The sequence below is a fragment of the Neomonachus schauinslandi genome, chromosome 9, assembly GCF_002201575.2.
Source record: "Neomonachus schauinslandi chromosome 9, ASM220157v2, whole genome shotgun sequence".
NCBI classification, from domain to species: domain Eukaryota; kingdom Metazoa; phylum Chordata; class Mammalia; order Carnivora; family Phocidae; genus Neomonachus; species Neomonachus schauinslandi.
In genome coordinates, this window is record NC_058411.1 from 85,325,347 (window position 1) to 85,348,881 (window position 23,535).

The 23,535-nt window shown below is 46.7% G+C and overlaps 1 protein-coding gene across 1 annotated transcript in view; it reads left to right on the forward strand.

Moving 5' to 3' along the window:
• The first annotated feature begins 4,194 nt into the window (after window positions 1-4,194).
• The window catches only part of SORD (sorbitol dehydrogenase), a 29,766-nt gene continuing 10,425 nt past the window's right edge, over window positions 4,195-23,535 (forward strand). Inside the window, exons 1-4 of the mRNA XM_021695504.1 lie at window positions 4,195-4,355; window positions 13,494-13,527; window positions 16,229-16,393; window positions 20,410-20,569. Coding sequence (XP_021551179.1) covers window positions 4,293-4,355; window positions 13,494-13,527; window positions 16,229-16,393; window positions 20,410-20,569 — 422 coding nt within the window. The 5' untranslated portion in view covers window positions 4,195-4,292. The remainder of the gene's footprint in view (window positions 4,356-13,493; window positions 13,528-16,228; window positions 16,394-20,409; window positions 20,570-23,535) is intronic.

A 23,535-nucleotide genomic window follows, 5' to 3' on the forward strand; every position in this document is an offset into this window, starting at 1 on the left:
TTAGTTTAACTCTCATTGGTAACCTTATTTCCAAGGTCTGCAAGAAACTTCATAGTTTCTTTTTTTCTTTGTTTTTGTTTTCTTTCTTTTGTTTTGTTTTTCTTTCTTTTGTTGTAAATAACCAGGTTGGAGTAACGTGAACAGTTGATGACCAAATGTAACGTGAACAGTTGATGACCAAATGAAACCAGGATTTTACAACTCTACTGACCTTTAGAAAACTAAGGCCCTATGGCACACTTTACTTGTTAGTACACACTGTTATCTCTACCTGAAGTAACCCAGTGTTTATGATAGGATACTGCCTGGACTAAAGTGTCCCTTTTCCTAGATATGTGACCCTGGAGCATATACATCCTGTGATTTAATTTTTAAATTCCAATAGGAAATTTATCAACAACTTGTAGTTGTATTCAATGGAGACTGCCTCAAAGTGCTGTGCTGTATGGGAAAGTTAGGCAGGCCACCAGCAAAGGCAAAGCCAGCATTTTATGCTCTATTCAGTAAAATGCCTAGAAAAATCTGTTCCTTACCATCATGAATGCTGGTCTGTGTTAGGAAATTATGTAGAAATGTCACACCAAATTGTTTAAATACTATTATAACAACTTGCTTTTTTACTTTAAAAATGTCAGTTTCTTAAGAATCCTTATCAACTCCCCCCCCAAAAAAAGAATCCTTATCAACTCCCTCTTTTATTTTTTCTTAAAAGGCCCTCAGTCATATTTCTGTATTTGTCTCCTGCCTTTCCAAATCTCTTTACCCTCAGGCAACAACCTTCAAGACGGTTTCAAAATGTTATTGCTCATGAGAAAACAAATACCTCTCCAAAGTGGGGCCATTCTGTCATATTTTAGCGTCAAACCTCTGCTTTGGTTCTGGTGTTCTGTTTACTTAATTTAAAAGTCGGTGAGTGTCTACTTCAAGCGGCCCTCAGCTCTTAAGCCATTCCTAGGGCTTTCTCCATCGTCAGCTTCACCCACTGGAAAGCCATGCTTGGAAGACTGTGAAGGAACTCCACAAGGCAAGAAGGGAAAGCTGAGTTTTAAGTTCAGGTGCATGAGTGAAGCCAGGTAACCCCGAGTTAGTCCATCTCTCCAAGCAAAGCCTGCTCAGAAGCTGAGTGCCGGAGGTGCGGGTGGGACCTGCCAAGTATAGTCTAGCCTTGTGGGATTTGTCTCAAAGTAATAAACATGACGGACTCTACGTGTCCCCTACAAAAATCCATCTCATTGCTTTGTCACACCTTACCCCCTTGCCCTGACACATACTTTCATTTTTACCATTACTGGGGTTCCAGAGCTTGATCCATGTTTATCATCAAATCTTTTTTTTTTTTTTGATCCCCTACACTGTCCAAAACACTTTACCAAATTCTGTTTTTACAAACGAGGCCTTGGTGAGGGTTCTGGAGAAAAAGAAAATTGGTGAGGATGTAGAGAAAAAAGAACCTTCATGCACAGTTGGTGGGAATACAAGCTGGTGAGACCACTGAGGTAAACAGTATGGAGGTTCCCCAAAATTAAAAATAGAATTATCATATGATCTAGGAATTCCACTACTGGGTATTTACCCAAAAAAAAAAAAAAACACTAATTTGAAAAGATATATGAACCCCTATGTTTACAGCAGCATTATTTACAATAACCATGATATGGAGCCAGCTTCAGTGTCCATCCATAGATGGATGAAGAAGTGGTATATATTTACACAATGGAATATTACACAGCCATAAAAAAGAGTAAGATTTTTGCCATTTACAACAACATGGATGGCCCTAGAAGGTATAATGCTAAGTGAAAGAAGTCAGTCAAAGAAAGACAAATACCATGATCTTACTCATATGTGGAATTTAAGAAACAAAACAAACAAAGAAAAAAGAGACAACAACAACAACAACAAAACACCCTTAATTATAGAGAACAAACTGGTGGTTGCCAGAGGGGAAGTGGGTAAGGGATGGGTGAAATAAGTGAAGGGAATTAAGAATACACATATTGTGATGAGCACAGAGAAATGTATAGAACTGTTGAATTATTATATTGTACACCTGAAACGAATATAACACTGGATGTTATTTATACTTCAATTAAAAAAAAAACCAATGAGATGCTGGATGGAATGGATTATGTGAGCAATTCAAACAAATAGCAGTACTTACAGACTGAAATAAAATAAAATTTCAAATAAAAAAAACCAATGAGATGCACTACATGTAATGCATTAAAAATCTAAAAATTTTTTAGATTTTATTTATTTATTTGAGAGAGAGAGTGCAAAGCAAGTGAGAGAGAGAGAGAGAGAGGGAGAGCACGAGACAGGGAGAGGGGCAGAGGCAGAGGGAGAAGCAGGCTTCCCACTGAGCAGGGAGCCCGCTGCAGGGCTCGATCCCAGGACCCTGGGATCATGACCTGAGCTGAAGGCAGATGCTTAGCCAACTGAGCCACCCAGGCGCCCCAAAACATCTCAAATTTTTTAGAAACTGACCATATCAACTGTTGGTGAGGATTTGGAAAAACTGGAACTCTCAGCTCTAGCTGCACAGCTGCTGGGAATGTAAAGTGGTGCGATCACTTTGGAAAACAGTTTAGAAGTTCCTCAAATGGCTCAACATAGAGTAACAATGACCAATAACCCAGAAGAAAGGAAAGCCTATGTCCACATCAAAACTTGTTCATGAATGTTCATAGCAACCATATTTGTAACAGTAAAAAAACTAGAAACAACCCAAGTGTCCATCAACATGTATATAAAAAACACATTGTGGTACATCCATACCAAGAAATGATACTCAGCAGTAAAAAGGAATGAACTATTGATATATGTAACAACTTGGATGAATCTCAAAACAACTGTGGTAAGTGAAAAGAAGCCAGACTAAAAAAATACTGACTTTTTATACCATTTATATAAAATTCTAGAAAATGCAAACTAATCTGTAGTGAAGAAAGAAGAGCAATGGTTGCTTTGGATAGGGAGACGACTTTTGAGGAGGATAGATAATGCTCATTATCTTGAATATGGTGATGGCTTCATGATGTACACATACATCAAAATTTATCGTAGTGTGTACTTTAAATATTAGCTGTTTACTGTATGTCCATTATACTTCAATAAAGCTGTTTAAAAATTAAAGATAAAAAGGAAAGTAAGATACTTAATAGATTAAGGGGAAAAAGAGAAAGAAATGAGGCCTTGCCCTCAGTGGCCTTCCAGAGCATTTGGGAAAGGGATGATTACAGGTAAAGTACAACTGTGACCCATTTGTGGGTCATGCAGTGAGTGCCACAGAGAGATATCTTCAAGGGCTGGGCACTGGGGAAAGTCTCCTGAAGGTGATAAAATGATCCAGCAGCATATCTGGGCATGGGGAGAGGCTGTAGGGAATGAAATCCTGAGCACTGTTCTCAAAGGAGGAAACGGGCTTTATGGACTTAGGCCTGTCCTGAGGGAAGCTCTCCCCTTGGAGTAAAACTTCACTCCTGAGGAAAGAGAGGCTTGAAGGAAGAATGTAGGCAGAAATCCTGCTTCTATTATAAGAAACAGAGCCAGTTAAGAGAGAAGGCGTTTGCAGATTCCATTTCATAGCTTCTTTACTCTGATGCATCAAGCCCATGGGATGGTACACCAATTCATTGATTCACTCTTAGTAGTACCAGGCACTTTGCGGGATGCTGCGGACACGGGGACAACGTGGAGGTTGCGTCAGTGTAGAGCCTGTTCCTCAAAGTGTAGACCACGCCCTACCTGCAGCCTCAGCATTCCAATGCTAATACAAATACAGACCCGCCGGCCTCACCCCTAGGTAAGACCTAGACTTACCCTATCAGAATCTCAGTGCTGGTCCTGAGACTCTGCTCCACTTCGCAGAACTCCCTTCTTCTGCAGCTGAAGTCTGAGGACCTTGGTCTGGTGGCTGTTGCCTCTGCGGGCTACTTGAAGTGCATCAACGTTCCCTTGGATTTGAGGCTCACAGAAACAGCAGCGCCGGCAGTTGGCTGCGGAGGCCGGGATTCCCCCCCCAACCCCCCCCCCCAGTCCCTTCCCAACCTCCTCCCAGCCCCCACCCGAACCCCCTACCGGCGAAGGCCGGAGCGGAGCAGGGAGGCCCCGCCCTCCACACTAGCCCCGCCCCGGTTGTCAGGGGCGATGAAGCCCCGCCCCGGGCCGGGCGTGCGCCTTTTCTGACAAGCAGGGCCTCCCAGCTCTTACCCTCAACCCTCGCGGGGCTGTCACCAAAACCCTCACGCGTCCTGCGGACTGCAGCCTCGACTCGGCAGGGAAAAAACGACATGGCGGCGGCCAAACCCGAGAACCTCTCTCTGGTGGTGCACGGACCCGGAGACCTGCGCCTGGTAAAACGGGAAGGGGAAAGGGAAGCCTAGCCCGACCCTGCCCTGCGGGCCTCCGAACTCAGCCGCGGTCCCAGCTCGCCAGTTGCAGCACCTCCGTGTCCCGGCCACCCGGATCAGAGCTGGTTACCATGTTGGGGGGAGGGGGCTGGTGGTTGTAAGGTGCTAAGAGGAAAGTTCTTGTCGCGTGCCTCCCGGAACCCAGCCCCGTGGCTGGCACGTGGCCAGAGCCCCAGATTCATAGTCTAGCCTCTTGTCATTGCACATCAAAAGACCAGGAGGCTGCCTGATGTAGGACATGCCTTGGACTTCTCCGGGAAGACAGTGCAGGGCAGAAAGGAGGGCCAGAGGGACATTTAAAAGCTGTGGAACTCGAATTTAATCTGTCTTGCCTGGGGCTGATAAAACCTCCTCTGCAGGATTATTATGATCACAAGAGTACCCAGCACTTATTAGGTACTCAGAAAGTGCCAGTTCCTGCCTCTTTTCCTTCCAGCACAGGCCTCCATCTCCAGGACTCCTAGTGTTCCCTGTGCCTATGCCAGACTTCTGGATCTGGATAGTGTCCATGTCTCTAAAGCTTCTTTCCTCTTTACCTCCCTTAGTCTACACTTGGTTCACTTTTCCGCCATTTTCCTCTCTGATCCGGCTCCCCTGTTTCTTTAAGAGCATTATGTGTATGTCTCCTTGGCACCATACCTTTCCCTCTGCTCCCTGGCTCATGGGGCCAAAGTCAGGGAGCTGCAGGGTTGGCCCTGTGGTCGTGTCAGGGGTCCCTTGACAAAGGCCATCTCAGATGGGCCTGGGATGGCAGTGGGTGTGTGCGATGGGTGCCAGCCATCTCTACTGCTCCCTGGCGCTTCCTTCCTCCTCAGAGAGAATATACATGAGGATCTAGATAGGAGAGACTCAGGAGATTATCCAGATTAGCAGTTCTTGACAATTTGAGAATCTGTGGTCTCTCTCCCAACAGAATGCAAACAGACCGAGTTTGGCAGCAATTTCAGAGATTTTGGTGGACTTCCTTTAAGTCCCTCCATCAACCCTCTGGAGGTTTGTGGACCCCAGACTACAAACTCCTGCCCTGAGCCAACTCTCCCATTTCCTGTTAAGAAAGTGCTGACCCCAGGGTGACAGGCTTGATTAGTTAGCAGAGCCCAGATAAGAACTCAGGGGTTCAGGCTCCCATTCCGGTGCTCTCTCCACTCACTGTGGAGCCTCACCCAAGGTCCTGAATTAAAGTGACCCTATTAGTGTTTATTGTTCCCAACACCAGATGGTATTGTAAGGAAGGCAAAATGGCACAGCTCTGTGCAGCTTACAGAGTGATCTCCAACTCAGCCCTTCATTCCACAAACATTTATTAGATGAGAGGGTGCCTGCCACATGCCAAGCACTGGGCCGAGGGCCAGTGCCCCTACCCTCAAGCTGCTCTAGGGAGACAGACAAGCTGAAGTTAACAATGAGACAGTGTGACAACCTTGATGGAGGCTGCGCAGAGTAAAGACCTCACAGGGAGGGGCCCTAGGCCTAGGAAAGAGGTCCTAGAGGAGATGGGTGCTACCTGATCTGGTTCTTGAAGGATGAGTAGGAGTCATTCAGGCAAATGTAGGAACCAGTGCAAAGATATATGAAGTACAAGATTACAGGTCCTGTTTCCTGGCCCTGCAAATAGTGTGATGTACTGAGTGGAGTTTGAAGCTGGAGAGGTGGACAGGATCTGCTTTTCCTGCTGCTCAGGGCCTGCTTTAAGTCATGAACCTGTAAGTAGTGGAACTAGAATTGCAACTCCAGGATCTGCTTTGCCTTAACTCTTAAACTCATGCTCTCCCACTGCTCTACCAGATGACCTCTTTTTTTGTCATGCTCTCTAGAGCAAAGCTTTGAAGACTGGAGGGGCCGGGAAGCTCACCTTAAAATTGATATTATGAAAAAATAATAGACATTTTTGAAGATTGATTTTATCAGCTTTGCCTTAGAATCTACACCGTGAATTAGGGAGGAATTGGGGTAGGTGTATCCTAAAGGCTCTAGAAAATAGACCAGCTAGAGAATGTTGAGTTGTGGGATTGGTACACTAAAGGGCTTCAGGGTGGATTCATGAGTGCCTCAGGTCTGTTTGAGAGTAGCGGAGGTGGGATCATTTTACTAGACAAAAGAGTAGATTAAAATGATAAGATCAGGTTTGAGTTTAAGATGTGTCTGGGACATGACATCAAGGTGTCTTTGAGAAATTATCTTGGTTCTAGGGATCTGGGATATAGGGATGATTTCTTGGGCTGGAGATGTAAATTCAGGAGTCCTCTGCTTCTTTACTGAGCAGTCCTGCACCCCCTCCCCATGAAGCATTTGCGAATGTGTGTGTGTTGGGGGGGGTGTCACAATGACTGAGGGGCAGACTTCATTCAGTTTACAGCACTGTGCTGCTCAACAAAGTATTGTCCTGGCCAAAGTAGCACCCTGGTGGGAATTTGTAGATGGACGAGCTTGCCTAGGCTGAGCGGGACATGTAGATCGAGAAGGCAGCCCGTGGAGGACATTACCCTGGAGAGAGCCCCATGCTCGGGGGAAGGGGCAGAAAGCCGTCAGCTGAGAAGAGTGACCAGGGATGCCCATGCTGCCTCAGAGATACCTGGGCCTCAACACAGACCCTCCTGGCCCCTCACCACTCCCTCCAGAGAAGGACCCCCAGCACCTCACACAGAGCCCCCTGACTGCCATAGCGCATCTCTGCCGCCTCCTGTAAGGCAAATAGATAAGTGGTTTGGGATTGGGGGGGGGGGTGGTACTATTAGTAAACCAGGAAGCAACAAGGAGGAACAGTCCTAAGGCAGCTTTGGGAGCGAACACCAGTTCTCCGTTCTGTGGGAGAACCAAAATGAAATCCGAGATTTCCTGGCCATAGCAGGGTGTGGCCATTTTGGCCAACCAGGGTCAGCGTCCACTGATAGAAATGGTTGTGCCTCGGGAACTCATGTGAAGGGAGTTGTCTGGGGACAGGCCATTTCTAAAATCTGAAGCAGGATTCGGAAGGGTTCTGAAACAGGGAGCGAGGGCTCAACCCTGCCCGGTGTTGCCGTCCCACTTCGGGTAAGCCCAGGGACCGGCCAACATCCATGGCAGCGGTCTCTGGGGGACATTTGACCTGCGCCTCTTCAAACTCCTGCCATCGTCCACCTGCCAGGAAGGAAACCTAACACCTAGCTTCTTCCTGCCTATGGAGGAAGGCAGGAAGGATTCCCTTTTCTTTCTTGGTGCTGGGGCTGCAGGGAAGGAAAAATTAAATTCCTTGCCTACTGTGCAGCTAGTGATCCCCTTGGCCACAGCAAGGGAAGGGTCCTGGCAGCTCCAGTGCTCCCTGGCCTGGGGATTCAGGTCTGCATGATGCCTCGGCTCTGGGCATTTCTAAATTGGGTGGTAAGTCGGAGAGAGAGTATGCGCGTGCGCACGCACACACACACACACACACACACACACACACACACTGACTGGTGGTTTATCTTTTGTAATGAGGAAAACAAAAATATGAGGGGGAAAAAAAGGACTTTTACTTTTCCATCCCTAGTTTAAATAGAGCAAGGGAGAGAGGCAGCCAAGCTGATGCATAAAGAGGCAAACAGCCTGTCAGCAAAAACTGTCAGCTCAAAGTGCAGCTCACTGAAGTCCTCTTTAAATGGAAACCGTAACAAAGTCACGAGCCAGGTTGAGGCCCAGAGCAGGGTTTCGTGCTAGCTCTGCTGTTTATAGTTGTGTGACTCGCCAAATTACTTTCTGCTTCAATTTCCCATCTGTATGATGGGCATGACAGGAGTTCTCATCTCTGGGTTGTGTGAGGGCTGGATGGTGTCAGGGAACAAGAATTCCTGTCCCCTCAAAGGTTCTAGCTGGACCAAGAATCAAATTGACATGAGACAGATTAACAGGAGAAAATCAAATTTTATAGTTTATATGTACAGAGAATCCACACATACATGGAAATGCCAAAGACAGGCAAAATGAGGCCTCTGTGTCATTCTGAACTAAGGAAAAGGAGCTAGAGACTTGGGACTTCAAAGGGAATGAATGCAATTTGCAGGAAGATCAAAAAGAGGAAATGTTTGGTAAATAAATATTTCCCCTCCCACATAGATGGATTACTCAGATAAAATTTATCTGTGGTCAAGACCCTCCAATTTAGATTCTTCTTTGTAGTTAAGGGTGGGGCAAAAGTTTCTCCTGAGCTTGTAGGACCTTGATTGCCTTCAACTCAAAATAATCCACATGCCAAAATGGCCCATCTTGGAGCAGCCTGCCCTCAATCAGCCCTTACAATGTGATGGTGTCTGTAAAAGGTCCAGCACAGCTAATGACAGGAGGCTAGGGCCTAGGAGAATCAGACATTTAAACCATCTCAGCATAGGGGTGCCTGGCTGGCTCAGAAGAGTACAGGACTCTGGATCTCAGGGTCATGAGTTTAAGCCCCATGTTGGGTGTACAGATTACTTAAATTAAAAACAAAAACAAAAACAAAAACCATCTCAGCATAAAAAGAGATAAAGACCAAGATCTTCAAATACATGGGCTTTTTTTTTTTCTTTTGTGTTATGTGGGCATTTTTTTTTTAAAGATTTATTTGAGAGAGTGCATGCGTGAGCAGGGCTAAGGCAGAGAGAGAGAGGGAGAGAAGCAGACTGTCTGCTGAGCGTGGAGCTCTGTGCAGAACTTGATCCCACTGATGTAGTTTTGGAATGTTGGTGAGGCCTGGAGCCAAGGGCCAAGAAAGAATTCTTGAGACGTCTTTGGTGCAAAAAGGGTGATTTTATTAAAGCAACTGGGACAGGACCGTGGGCAGAAAGAGCTACTGCACTGGGGTTGTGAGGAATGGCTGATTATAAACTTGGGAGTTGGGGGAAGTAAGGAAAAAGGGAGGTGTCCAAAAGGACTTTCATATGCTAAAGAAGACCCTCAGGATACTGGAGGTCTTGCTATTGTTAAGCTAAGGTAGTTTTTCCCTTAGCAAAGATAGTTGAAAGTTTCCTGGACGAATGTCACACATATCCCACCTAGGAATGTGTGTGTGTGTGGGGGGGTTGGTTGTGGGGTGTCACCTTATGCTTCATCCTCAGCTTGCCTTCTGTTCCCTCATCACCACCACCCTGAGATCATGACCTGAGCCGAAATAGAGTCAGATGCTTAACCGACTGAGCCACCCAGGTGCCCCTATATGGACAATTCTTAACTGAATTATAATAAATGTGGGCCCAGGCAATAATCTTGTATTCATCATTTACCAGTTTAATTACTTTGTGCCTCTTTGGTCAGTTTTGAGAAATCCAGAAGTTCCTTTTGATTGGGAAATGAATTCTGAGTTACTAGTTCATGAAGTTGGGATATAAAACAGTCAGATGAGTTTTTCTCCACAGAAGCTGTTTTTGGGGGGGGGGGCGGGGGCTGGAGGGGGCTTTGTTTTTTTTAATGCTCTAGGTTTCACTTGAAAGGTAAGGGAAACGGAGAGAATTAACATGTTGAGTGCATACTATATTATGGACATCTGCTGGGTGCTTTGATGAAGTGCTTCACAAACTATCCCAGATGAAACGCAGTTTTATTTATATTTTCAGCCATGAGCCAATATGTTTGTATTGCTGTATTTTGATATTGCAGCAATGTCAAAATGTGGTAAATATTTCTAAATGCTCAGTTTCTGTACATATTGCATCACATATCAGTAGTAGGCCATCGACCACATTGAGTACACTTTATCTGCCTTACTCCTTTTTTAAAAAGAAATATTTTATCTATTTATTTGAGAGAAAGAGAGAGATCATGAGGAGTGGGGAAGGGTAGAGGGAGAAACAGACTCCCCGCTGAGCAGGGAGCCCAATGAGGGGCTCAATTCCGGGACCTTGGGATCATGACCTGAGCCGAAAGCAGACGCTCAACTGACTGAGCCCCCCCCCCCCCAGGCGCCCTATTTGCCTTATTCCTCACAGCTCTGCCACATTTCAGGCACCAGCATCTGGCCAGGGAGAAGAAAGGAATAACGCAGCCCCTGTTTCCAGGGGGCTGAACACTGAGTTCGGGATGGGGTATAGTCAGATTTTTGTTTTGTGATGTAGAGGAGGAAAAATAATTTTCTCCCTGTGCTTCTAGGTTCTTGGCTGAGACTCCTTGTAATAGAAGATTAACAAGAGAAAAATAAACAAGTTTAATAATGTGTACCTCCTGTACCTATGGGAGGTATGATGAAAACTGAGTAATTTCATGAAATGGCCCAAGGTACCAACTTAAGTACCATTTCCAGCTAAAGACAAAACATATTTAGGAGGCAAGAGGCACCTGGGATGATTCCAAGCTCCCACAGAGAGTTCTTCCTGAAGTATTTCCATGATTGATTCAGGGAGGTGGGGTGAGACCTGGAGGGGATGGACGGGGTTGGGGGGCGCATATGTATGTGATGTATTTCTGACTGGAAGTGAAAAAGGCTGGAAACCCGATGTAACTACAGGAAAGAATAGTTACCTCCACTCCCCTTTATCCCTTTGTTACTGTCAATCACAGAAAGGTAAGAAGTCCTGTTCAGGAAACCATGACTATGCCTGATGACAAAACTTTGGGGATGAAAGGGCTGTGGGGGTAAAAGTGAAAGCTAGGGATCTCAGGGGAGCTAAGAAATTGGTAGATGAAGAATAGGGTGCATGAAAGAATATCATCACCGAAATCTGAGACAGAAAAGGAGATTAAGTAAACAGAGGACTGTGGGCAGCATCATTCCAAGGAGCTACAAAGAAAAGCAAGGTGTTTTTTTAGTAACCATGCTGCGATAACTTTCTAAAACATCATCTCCACAGCCATGCTTAGGATAACATTTACAGACTTAAGGGCTGATCTTAACACGGTCCTGTGCTTCTGCGGCATGTCTCCTGCAGAGAGCGGAGTCAGGAGCCAAGCTGAGTTGTAAGGGTGGTTAGAGACAGCAAGAAATAACGAAAAGGAGAAGTTGGTTTGCAGGGAGAGGTATTTAAGTTCTCCATAATGTGCAATCAGCCACTAAGGAAAAGCCAGGCTGTCTGCACAGCACCCTCTAGTGTCTAGGAATGTCACTGCAGCTTTGCGGGGGTGGTAGGGCCAAAGTTGGCCCGCTCTGTCCCCTTCAGCAAATGTTTACAGTAGTAATCGCTAGTGACCCAGGGCCTACTTGGTGTGCCCAGCTGTTGATTTGAGCTTGATTCTTACCCCTTCTCCACCCCTAAATGGAGCTGCCTACTAGAGCCTTTACTGGGAAGGACAGCGTTCTGTTCCATGTTTGAAATAAAGGCCTCAGTCTTCAGTTTCAACTAAACTGCAGTTTAAAATTTCACCCAGTTTAAGAGAAACATAACTTTATACAGCAATCCCTGATGTTGGGTAATGTCAGAGATGGGACCAGCAACTTTGAGAAGGGTTTTGGTGACAGCCGGCTGTCCTGAATTGTCCATTTCTAGATGGATTCCCTCCCCCCTCCCCCTCCTTCCTTTCACGTGTAGCCAGTTTAAATTACTAACAGATGAAAAACTGCCTTGAGCACCTTTTCCCCACCTCAAGCTGCTTTGGATATAACTCCACCAGTGACCTTAGTGCTACGATGGGCAGATCACTACATCTCCCTGTCCTTCAGTTTCATCATGTGGAAAATGGGATAATAATAGAAGGTATCACATAGGGTCGTCATGAGGATGAACCGAGGCGATGGACATACAGCACTTAGCCCAGGACCTGGTAGAAAAAAGCTGGTCAGTGTTTGCTAATCAGCATTAGCATTGTCACTCTGGGCTTTGTTCCACTGGGGACAAGCAGGTCAAATTAGCGTCAAGCTACTTCAACAGAAAGGCCAGTAATCTGAGGGGAGCGAGAACCGCAGACCTTCCTTGGGGTCTCTTATGGAGACTGGGTGTGTAGCAAGTGCATGCTCCCCCATGTTTGAGGCAGTGCACTGTGCCTGGTCACTGAAGAGACTGAAGCCATGGTCGTTGGCATCAGGGTTATTTTGTTAGCAAAAAAGCCCTGGTGTCATTTACTGCTACGTGTTAAAGCATCTGGGGGAGGCTTTATGAAGGAGGCAAGCTTGGAGCAATGCCCCTCCCAGAGCGCTCTGTGTGGGCCCCAGCCCCAACCTTCTCCTCACCTGTCTGCCTGCTCCTTGCATCACCCTGGAAGGAGAAAAGGCATATTCCACCCTTGGGGTGCAGTGTGGTGCAGTGACGCAGGCCGGGGAATCAGGTTTAGTCTTGGCTTAACTACTCTGTGGTGGTATGACTTTGACCAACTTATTTCACTTCGAAGCCTCGGGTTTCTCATCTGCACACTGTGGGCCATGTGCCATGATGTGTTTAAAGCCAGAACATTGTCTGGTAATGTAGTTGGTACAGTGAACGTTTCACCTTCCTTCCTCTTCTTGGCTGCCTTCAAAGAATTCATAAAATGAACCCTTGGATCTGGCCACTCACTGCCCTTCCTTCTGATCACCATGAATTGCTCAGCTCATTGGCAATGGGAAGAAGAGTTAGTTAATAATAATACTAGCCATGAATGCCAGAATAGCTCAGATAGCCTTTTGAACCCGGAGACTGGCCAAAATGCAGGTCCTCTGTGTTCCCAAAGGGCCTCTAAAACTCCACATGGGAGGTCTCAGAAGAGAGGGCTGAGCGCTGGTCCGTCCGTGTGCTGATGTCAAGGGAAGAGTGGCAGCACGCACTCTGTCCAACCTTGTCTAGAGGTCAAAGCCCTCACATGCAACTACCAGATACCTTCACCCTTCTCCCTGTAAGAGTTTCCCAGACCAAACAAATCTGTATCTTAAGAATGTGGTTTTTGAGAAGGGAAGGATCTGATATGGAAGGCAGTCCAAACGTCCTTTCTGCCTAGGGGAGCATTTAGTACCCTTTTTCATCAGTCTAGGGCAAATGGCACCGGGAGGTAGGGTGGGGTGAAGTCAGGAATCAGAGGCAGCACGATTTAGTGGGCCCCCTCAGGCATCCACCCAGCTGTGATATGGCCTGAGCCTATGTTCATTCTAAGAAGAAATATTTGAATGGAACTCCACGTTGACTAAACAATTGAAAATATTTGTAAGGGAAAGTTATTATGCATGCTAAATGATTTTTCTATTTTTATTTCCTCTAGGAGAACTATCCTATCCCTGAACCAGGCCCAAATGGTAGGTCCTTGGGATACTCGACTTACATTTTATTGTTTCTTATTACTTACCCTGAAGACACCTGGGCATTGCTCGCTTACCCCACTTTTCCTACTGTTTATGACTTTGCCTCCAATTAAAAACTATCTTTCTGTTAGGCTGTCAACCTCGTCTGTTATCCACGACACGACGGGATAGATTCAACTTGACTGCCACATGAAATAAACAGTGATGGAGTCAGCAGAAGACTTACCATATCAGACTGCTGACTTGTCCCAGAGTTTTTGACATAAAATATCTTTCTGGACCAAAGGCAGAGTTGTTCCTCATTTGACCTAACCTAGAGTTGGGTTACTCTATCTACCATAAGCTGCTATTCGGGTGGCCAAATCCCGCCCTAACCCTAACCGGAGCTTTGAAAATGAGTGAGTCTACAGAGCTTAATTTCTGAATCAGAAAGAGAGGGTCACTATAGGAAGACTGGGACCTTCTGTCCAGTGAGAATGGGAGGGGCCGCATGGAGTGTGGCCCCACAGTCCTGATCAACCAGGCGCAGACAGTGGGTGAGTGCTCTGGGGCAGGCTTCCTGCCACCTTTGTTCCAGTGCTCTGGCCTCTCACTGGGCAAGCCTGTAAGGCCCAGCTGACAAGCACATTTCCTGGAGTGGTGTGTGTACCTGGGGAAGTCATGCCCCCTCCCCTGTTGGCTGGGGCAGATACCTGCTGACAGTTTTCCAATCCCTCCCATCCCTAGAGTCCCACTTCATAATTTGCAGGACTCTGAAGTGAGGCTTCCCCTAGGGAAGCAAGGGGAAGAGTGTCTATAGATAACTGCTCCCATACCCAGCCACTCGGGTCTCCTCTCTGTCCTTGGTGAGTTGGGGATGTGCTTCCCCACCTCACCCCAGAACTGTAGCTTCTGTGCGAACTTCAGATTGAAGGCAGCTTTCCTGGAGCCTCCAGAGCTTTGTTACTCAAAGGTCAGCTAGCTTATTGATTTATAGTGATAAGCATAAAGACAATAGCTGTTTCTATCAGTGTTCAACACGTAATGTATATTTAGGGCTTAAGCATTTTCACCAAGATATCATGTTCAGAGAAGTGAAAGAGGCCCCTCACTGTGTCCTGAAAAGTTGGTATTGATTCTAGAAGTAGCCAAACAAGGGCTGTCTTGGACTCAAAGGACCCTGGTACTGTTTCTCTCTCTGACGCAGCATTCTGCTCTTACTTTCTTGTCTCTTGCTGCCCTTGAATTTGGAAGGGGAAATTATGGTAAATTTCAGCTAGCATCCTAGCAAGTCAAACTTAATCTCTTATTACAAATTGGTAACTTTTAAGAAAGGAAACTCAGATAATTTCCTCTACCTTGATCTCAGTCTTCACCCTGCCGTACCCTGCCATTTCTTACTCTGTCACCAAGGCCAAGGACAGAGAAGGTTCTACGGAGCCACACCTGGGGTGGATGGCTGGTGATTTGTGGCAAGGGCAGGGTGTAAGACACTTGAATGCACAGCAGAGTTTTAGGTCTCTTTGTCTTTCTAAGGCAGAGCTTTTTCTCAGGGAGATACTTGCAACATGGTCACCTTAGTCAGACTAGGCCAGTAATCCTTTAGCACTTACTTTAGCAAAGGGGCTCAGTAGCGTCATTATTTTTAACTTGGAAAACTGACAACAACAATACCAACAAATCTCACTTATTCAAACCTGTGAAGGGGAAATACCCTTTGAAACCTTTGGATGGTTTAAATTAAAGCTACACCTTTAAACAAAACAATAGGCATGAAGAACAAGAGAGTTCACAAAGTGTTGCCAAGCCTAGATTTTGCCAGGCTTTCTCTCATGATAGATAAGAATCAGGCATAGCATATTAATTGTGTGGAATCAGTTATCTCCTAGAAAACAGTTTTTCCCTTAGATGGCTGATACATTTTTTCCTATTAATAATATCTTGTTTATGCAGTGTGTGAGAGTTCTCCAGAGAGACGGAACCTAGAAAGAGAGGAGAAAGATTTGTTACATAGATTTATTTATATATAGGTTTATTATATATGTCTACAGAGAGAGGGCTGGGGGAGATTTATTTTAAGGAATTGGCTCATGTGATTGTGAGGACTGGCAAGTCTGAAATTCATAGGGCTGACCAGCAAGCTGGAAATTAGATAAAAGTTGATGCTTCAATCTTGGAGGATTCCTTCTTCAGGAAACCTCAGTCTTTTCTCCTAGGGCCTTCAACTGATTGGATGGGGCCCACCCACATTAGGCAGAGTAATCTGCTTTATTTGAGAGAGAGAGAGCGAGCATGAGCAGGGGGAGGGGCAGAGGGAGAGGGAGAAGCAGGCTGAGCAGGGAGCCCGACACGGGCCTCGATCCCAGGACCCTGGGATCATGACCTGAGCTGACGGCAGACGCTTAACCGACAGATCCACCCAGGCGCCCCGACAGCTACTGTTTGACCAAACAACTGAGCACCATAGCCTAGCTGAGTTGACACATAGCATTAACCCTCAAAGGCAACTATTTTGCTCTATGGAAGCTTTCTTGGCTTACAAGCCTTAATTGGTGTTGCTGGTTAGCTTGTTTTCCTCTGTGGTCTAAATATTGTACCTGGCCTTTGAAACCAAGCCAGAGGGTTGATTTTCCTGTCCTGAGGGGAAGCATGGTGGCGCCTCAGACTGCAGAGGGGTCGTTCCTCCCCTCACTTGTTCTCTCCTTCCTCTTATCAGAAGTGCTGCTGAAGATGCATTCCGTCGGGATCTGCGGCTCCGATGTCCACTACTGGCAGCATGGTCGAATTGGGGATTTTATTGTGGAAAAGCCAATGGTGCTGGGACATGAAGCTTCAGGGACAGTCGTACAAGTGGGATCACTGGTCAAGCACCTAAAACCAGGTCAGCAAAACCCTTCAACTAACTGATTTATTTATTCCTCAACATAAATGAATATTTGTGTGTACTTTCTTGGGGCCGGGCCCTCTATTAAACCTGGGGGGGTTTACAGCAGTGAGCAGGACAGTCTCCATTTCTACACACACGGACTGTAACCTTCCATGGAGGAAGACAGGTCTGGGACACACATACAGTTACTTAATTACCGTTGTGTTGAGGGCAACAGAGAATAGCGATGTGATCAGTGTCTTCTAACCAGATCCCTGGCTCTTCTGAGGGAGGAACAATTAATCCGACATCTGAAGGCAGTGGAGGGGTAAGCCAGGTAAAGGGGTAGGGCAAATGTTCCAGGCATAGGAACCACAAACTGCCTCCATCTGCTGAGAAACAGGGTCTTGGATACAGTCTTTGATCTTACTGGATGACTGGAAAACCACCAATACTTTTCTAGATGTGCTTACTTCATTCTCTTGGAGGGAGGAAAGCTCAGCTGTGGCAGCCTGCGATGTTACCCAACACAGTGAATTAAATCCCAGCTGTGTGACACGGCCAGCCATTGACTTTATCCTTCCTTTGCTGAGGAGAACACTGTACAGCCCGGAGAGGTCATCAGATTATTCGAGACAAGGAGAAGTTTGGCGGGAGACTCCATTCTGTGTCAGTTATAAGGCTCTCTGAGCGCAGCTGCACGGAGAGGAACGACCCAGCCCTGAAGAAGCTGGACTTGTGTTTCCCTTAGGAACATTGTCAGACCCTCCATTCATCCTGAATGGAAGTCGAGGCCGCCCCTGAGGTTTTGTGGAGTTATCCCAAAGAGGAAGATTCATAGTTTCCAATAGCCACTGATTGGTTCTTACCTGTGGGACGAGATCTCTTAATATTAGTCATAACAGAGTGGGGTTCTTTAAATTTAAGCTACGATAAGTGCTTAGATACAGAAAAATGAGAAGATCCGATCCCTGGATACTTTGATCTAGTTGGGGAGATCAGACGTCAGGACATACATAAATACCAGTAATTAGAGAATAAGACCATAGCGAGCTATCAGGTGTGAAAAAGAATGGGCTCTGGCAGTTCAAGGAAAGGGCATTTGTTGTGGGCAGAGGTGTTTAAAGAAGGCTCATGGAAGAGACAGGTCTTTGAGCTGGACATTTAACAATAATAAGGCAGCTAAGACTCATTGATTTACTATTTGTTAGTCTCCATGTTAAATATTTGCATGTATAATTATGTATTTCACTGTTGAAACAACTCTGAGGTAGGCATTATCTTCTTCCTTAGCAAATGAAGAAAGCGAAACATGGTGACTGCCCAGGGTCACAAACTAGCGAATCTCAAGCTGGGGTACCGACCTTGGTCTTTCTGACTCTAAAGCAAGTGCTCAGAACCCCTGGGCTGTCCAGCAGCTGGAGGCCTGAGAACGGTTTTGTATGTGAGTTAGTGAAGAGGTCAGAAGTGAATATTCTGGTTAAGAGGAACAGAGTAATAAAATTACAGAAGCAAGTGTAACATATCTGGGGTGCTAATAATTCTATGCTGTTCAGAGTAGAGGTTCTGTGTTGGGGAGTTAGTGGAGATGTTAAAAATGCATAATCTGTATAAAAGTCCCTCTTGAAAAAGCACTCTTCAACTGTGAGTTTATTATTATATTATTATAATGTAATCATCAGAAGACAAAACTGAGGCATACAAAACTCCACCTGATTATGAAGAATCTTGAATGCTAGCTTGAAGAAGTCATTGTCAATGGTAGAACGTAATTTGGAACAAGGGCTGCAGAGAAAGCGGAGAGGTACACACACAGGTGGAGCAACACATTTTGGTGGTTGCAGGGATTTCTGTAGATCCTTTTTTTAAAGATTTTATTTACTTATTTCTCAGAGAGAGAGAGAGAGCACAAGCAAGGGGAGCAGCAGAGGGAGAAGCAGGCTCCCCACTGAGCAGGGAGCCAGATATGGGACTTGAGCCCAGGACCCTGGGACCATGACCTGAGCCAAAGGCAGACGCTTTACCAACTGAGCCACTCAGGCGTCCCTAGAACACAAAATTTTTATTGAAGTGTTTCATATGCTGATCTGGACTGAAAGGTCTAATCAACTAGTCTAGAAAGAAGAAAAGCACTCACTGAGTAGTTCTTAACATTTGTTTCTAAAGTTTTAACATAAATCTTAAAGAATCAATAAATCTAAGGCATGGAAGAATTCCTAACTTATATACCATCTGGCTCTCTATCTTATAGTGTGAATTTCCTGTTCAGTAACACCAGCTCAGATAGTTATAATAAACACAATATAAATAGTTAATACTACTTACATGACTACCATCATCACTGCCACCACTACTGTTAAGGAGCGCTCACCATGTACCAGGACTCTGCGCTCTTCTGTGGGTAGTTTTAACACAAAAAGACATAAAAATAACTTACCATGTATCTGTTTAGTAAAGGGCAAACCTCCCACGGGTGGCATGCGTCAGGCTAAGGAGGGCCCCAGCTCCACTCACACACCCCTCTGGGGCTAGGGGGTGAGGATTGACTGGGAAGGGACACAAAGGAAGGAATTTCCAAGGTAGTAGTAATGTCCTGTATCATGATAGGGGTTCATATTACACAGGTGAGTACATTTATCAAAATTCATCTAGGGGCGCCTGGGTGGCTCAATCGTTAAGCGTCTGCCTTCTGCTCAGGTCGTGATCCCAGGGTCCTGGGATCGAGCCCCGCATTGGGCTCCCTGCTCGCGGGAAGCCTGCTTCTCCCTCTCCCACTCCCCCTGCTTGTGTTCCCTCTCTCGCTGTGTCTCTCTCTGTCAAATAAATAAAATCTTTTTTTTTTTTAAGATTTTATTTATTTATTTGACAGAGAGATAGAGAGAGAGAACAAGTAGGCAGAGAGGCAGGCAGAGGGAGAAGCAGGCTCCCCGCCGAGCAGGGAGCCCGATGTGGGACTCGATCCCAGGACCCTGGGATCATGACCTGAACCGAAGGCAGCTGCTTAACCAACTGAGCCACCCAGGTGCCCCGAAATAAATAAAATCTTTTAAAAAAAAATTCATCTAGTGATCCATGTAAGATTGTGCATTTTATCAATACCTAAATTTTACCTTAAAAAAGAACCAGAGACAAGTATTGAACTCCGGTTAACGATATGCAGGCTAAGGTATTTAAGCGTGGCATATACTAATGGCTACATCCTACTTGGAAATGCATCAGGAAAGAAGATGGGGCGATGGACAGAGGAGAAACGGATAGGTGGGATGGATGGATAAATATGTGATGAAGCGAATTAGCCCCATAGTAATTGAAGAATCAAAGCGGAGGAAGTCTGGGTATTTTCTGTACAGTTCTTTCAACTTTGATGCATGTTGGAAAATTTCCATAATGGAAAGATAGAAGAGCACTTCTAAGGCTGGGTTTCCAAGCAGGCGCAGTGAGACAGAGGGGAAGGACGCTAGTTCACAAGCCTGAATGCTATTCTTCACTGGAATCTCAGGCCTCTGTGGGTCATTTGCCCAAGCCAGTCTGTTAACCCATGGATCTGTCAATTCCTAGTTACTGTCTAAATACAACCAGACTGAACATAAGACATGCCATAATTGTGGCTCTTGTGTTTGTAAAGGCCTTGCCCCATATTTTCAAAGCAGGTGAAGGGAAAAAAGTCTGCGAACCCCACACAGCAGCTTGAGATGGGCCCTGGCTTGCCTTGGATTTGGGGCTGGTTCTCTGTTTCCCAAGCTGGGAAGTGGTTGTGGAGCTGAGGGGAGAGGGGGTTTGCTTGTTCCACGAGTGGGTGAACGGCAGGCCAAACCAGTCTGTGGAGAAGTATGCTGGTCACCCTCCCAGAGTGTGAGTCTGTGCTGCATCCCGAGTTTTCTGTGGCAGCTCTAACGGGTTGGGCTTGTCTGGGGCGCCCTGGATCCCAGGTAGGGGGGTGGCTCATTGGGCCAGAGTCCCCTGTTAGCACCTGCCCAGGAGCTCGTGTCCCTTCACAGAAGCTCTGCCCCTGCTCGCGTTTTCCTCTTCAGGGGATCGTGTTGCCATCGAGCCTGGCGCTCTGCGAGAAATGGATGAATTCTGCAAGATTGGCCGGTACAATCTATCGCCATCCATCTTCTTCTGTGCCACGCCCCCTGATGACGGGAACCTCTGCCGGTTTTATAAGCACAACGCTGACTTCTGCTACAAGTTAGTGCCCGAGGCCCGGCCCGGCCACCTGGGACCTCTCCCCACTCCATTTGGTTGGGGTTCTTTCTTCTCGTTTCCTGTGGTGATTTCTTTGTTCTTTTTAGCTCATAATTCCAGACATGAAGCATCCCCTCGACAGGCCCTTCTTGGCGGCATTGAGGGAAGGTAGCTTGCCTAGGGCTGAGACTGACTCACAGTACTTGGTTTAGTCTTTGAGTTGAAGCTCCCCTCACCTAGGACAACAGTAGAAAATTGTTGCTGAACTCACTCGCTCCCCTCCAGCTATCCTGCAGATAACCTGCTGTGGTTTGTCCTCTGTTGCTGGTTTCCAAGGCAGCTCCCAGGAAAGAGAACTTATTACAGCAGTGACCCTGGTCACAACACCAGTAACAACAGCCACTGGGGTTTACTGAGGAAGCGTGGCCTGGAGCCAGCGTGTGAGCTCTGGGACCCTGGATCCACTCCCTCCTAGTGAGTGACGTCCCCTTCCGCTGCTTCGGTCTCATTTAGTCAGCTGAAGACCCAATAAGGCAATGCATGTGCAGTCACAATTGTCAGTACTCCGTGCCTGGCCTTGTGCTCATCAGTGCTTTGCAGGCTCTATCTGACTTAACCTTCATAAGAACAGCGGTGAGGTGGGCACCAGTGTAGCAGTTTTGTGCAGGGGTGCAGAGGCCGGACGGAGGAGGCTAATTGGGCACACAGCAGAGCCAGGAGGCAAGCTGGGGCAGCCATGAGTCTTAAGTTCCCGCCCTGTGCTCACTACCCTATCCCAACTCTCCGTATGGTTTTGGGGGGAGAACTCGTATCCGGCAGAAGCCAAGTGTTGCCCCTTCTGCACAGGTCCCAGCCCATGGAGCCGTGGGTGCTGAGTGCCCCTTTCCTTCTGGCCTTCTGACAGGTGTGTTTTCCTCCATCCCGGCCCGGCCCCAGCTGTGGCTCTGTTGGCCAGGATGGGGCTTGCCTGAAGGAGGCCAGGTGCCAGTCACAGGGGCAGTCTGACAGATCTGAGTTTTCTAGTGCCCCCTGGAAGCCTTGAGAGAGTCACAGGCCAGACCTCGTGATGGGTGTAAGTCAACACCTAACTGCTCTAGGAGAAAGCAGGTTACCTGGGTAGAGTCCACCTTTCAGCAAGTGGTTCCTGAACCAGCCCGCTTTGTCTGGGCCCTTTCCAAGTTGAGGCACCGAACAAGGTTGTCATGAGAGGCAGAAAAGCAAAATGGTAAAGTTGAAGACTAGCCACTGGTCTCTGCCTTCTACCAACTGTGTGACCTTCAGCGAGTTAAACTTTGTAACCTAACGTCCTTACCTGGAAAATGGAGATGATAATAGCACTTATATGTTGAAATGCATAGAATTATTGACAGAATTCAATGAGAAAAGCATTTCAAGTATTCAGCACGAGGCCTGGCACATAGTAGGTGCTCAGTAAATGGGGCCATGCTGTGGCATAGCCATGGCCTTGTGTCTGGGGGATAGGTACAGGTTAGGTCTGAAAGGAAGCCTTGCACTGGGGTGGGGAGGATGGGGTTTGTAGGGCATGGTGGGGGAGGGTGTGTTCTGTTGGCGATGTTAATGGGAGGGCTGAGGAGGGGACAGTCATGATTGATTGGAGCTGAGAAGAAACTTAGGGTGCTCTCATCCTCCCTCTCCCTCAATCCTCACCGAATAAGGTCAGGGAAGGAGGACCCAGTGACTCTCCAAAGATCAGTGGCACAGGCGCTGGGCCTGGGACTCTGCCTGGTGCTTCTGCCTCGTCAGTAGCATAATCTCTCCATCACAATCTTCCATCATCGCCATCCCAATCCCATTTTTCCTGGGTGTTCTCCTGCCAAGGGGAAATCAGAGCGAAGGTGAGAGGAACGCACCAGTCCTGACCAAAGGCCACCCTCCGCTCAGAGCCCATACAAGCTTCAGGGGAGTCCCAGATGTGAAGGGGCAGGCTAGTCTGAGAGTGGTTGGTGGTTCCTTGGGAGAATTTGGGAGTCTTCATTATTTCATTTCAAACTTTTGTCCCTTTTATAGAGTTGGTGGGGTGGGTGGTGTGGGTAGAAGGGGTGATGGCGGCAATCTGAGCAGGAGAGGACTGAAGTGGGAGGATTGTGGGAGAAAAGCAGAGGGGTGGGGGGCGGGGAGAAGGCAGAGCAGCAGGCAGGCCGACTTTGGGCCTCCTTATTCTGTGACACATCATGGGAATGAGCACTTGGCTTGGCTGCCACCTTGAGGAATTTTATGTTCTAGCATGTGGAGGTTTGGGGCACTGAATAAAAATACTGGACAGTGAGGACCATGCAGAAATGAGATATCCACAGAGCCACTTGTACTAGGAGGCAGCTAATATGGGGCAGGCAGGGTGTGGAAGGAGGAGACCTGGCTTCAAGTCTTGCTTTTCTACTCATTAGCCTTGTAACCTTGGGCAAGTCTCTGAATGTCATTGGGCTTCAGTTTCCTCTTCTGTAGAATAAAAGTAAAAATGAAGCCCTTCCTTCCTTCCTTCCTGACAAGGTCATGGTGAGGATCAGATGAGATAATGGATGAAAAAGCCCTCTAATCTGTAAAGCCTTATGCAAATGTTTGCTGTCATCATCAGTGGGATGGGTAATAGGGTCAAGTGGACACAGTGAAAACCAAGAACCCGGTGGTGAAGGTGACACAACATTTAATCATCTGCCTGGAAGACAGGTCCTTTTCCCATCATGACCGGTCCAGGGACAGCCAGGCAGCTGCTGCCATCAAATGTGGTTCTTCTGGAACATACCATACAGGGACAACAGAGTGACACCAGCTTCTAAATCACTGTTCTGCAAAGCTGCTGATAGTTGGGATTGTTTGCTGAGGTGAAACCAGAAAGGCTGTATGTTAAGTTTGAGAAGCAGATGAAATGCTGGCATGTGGTTATATTAACCTCTTGTTAGATGAACTTCTCATTATTTATTAATGACAGCCACACCATACCTTGTCTTGGA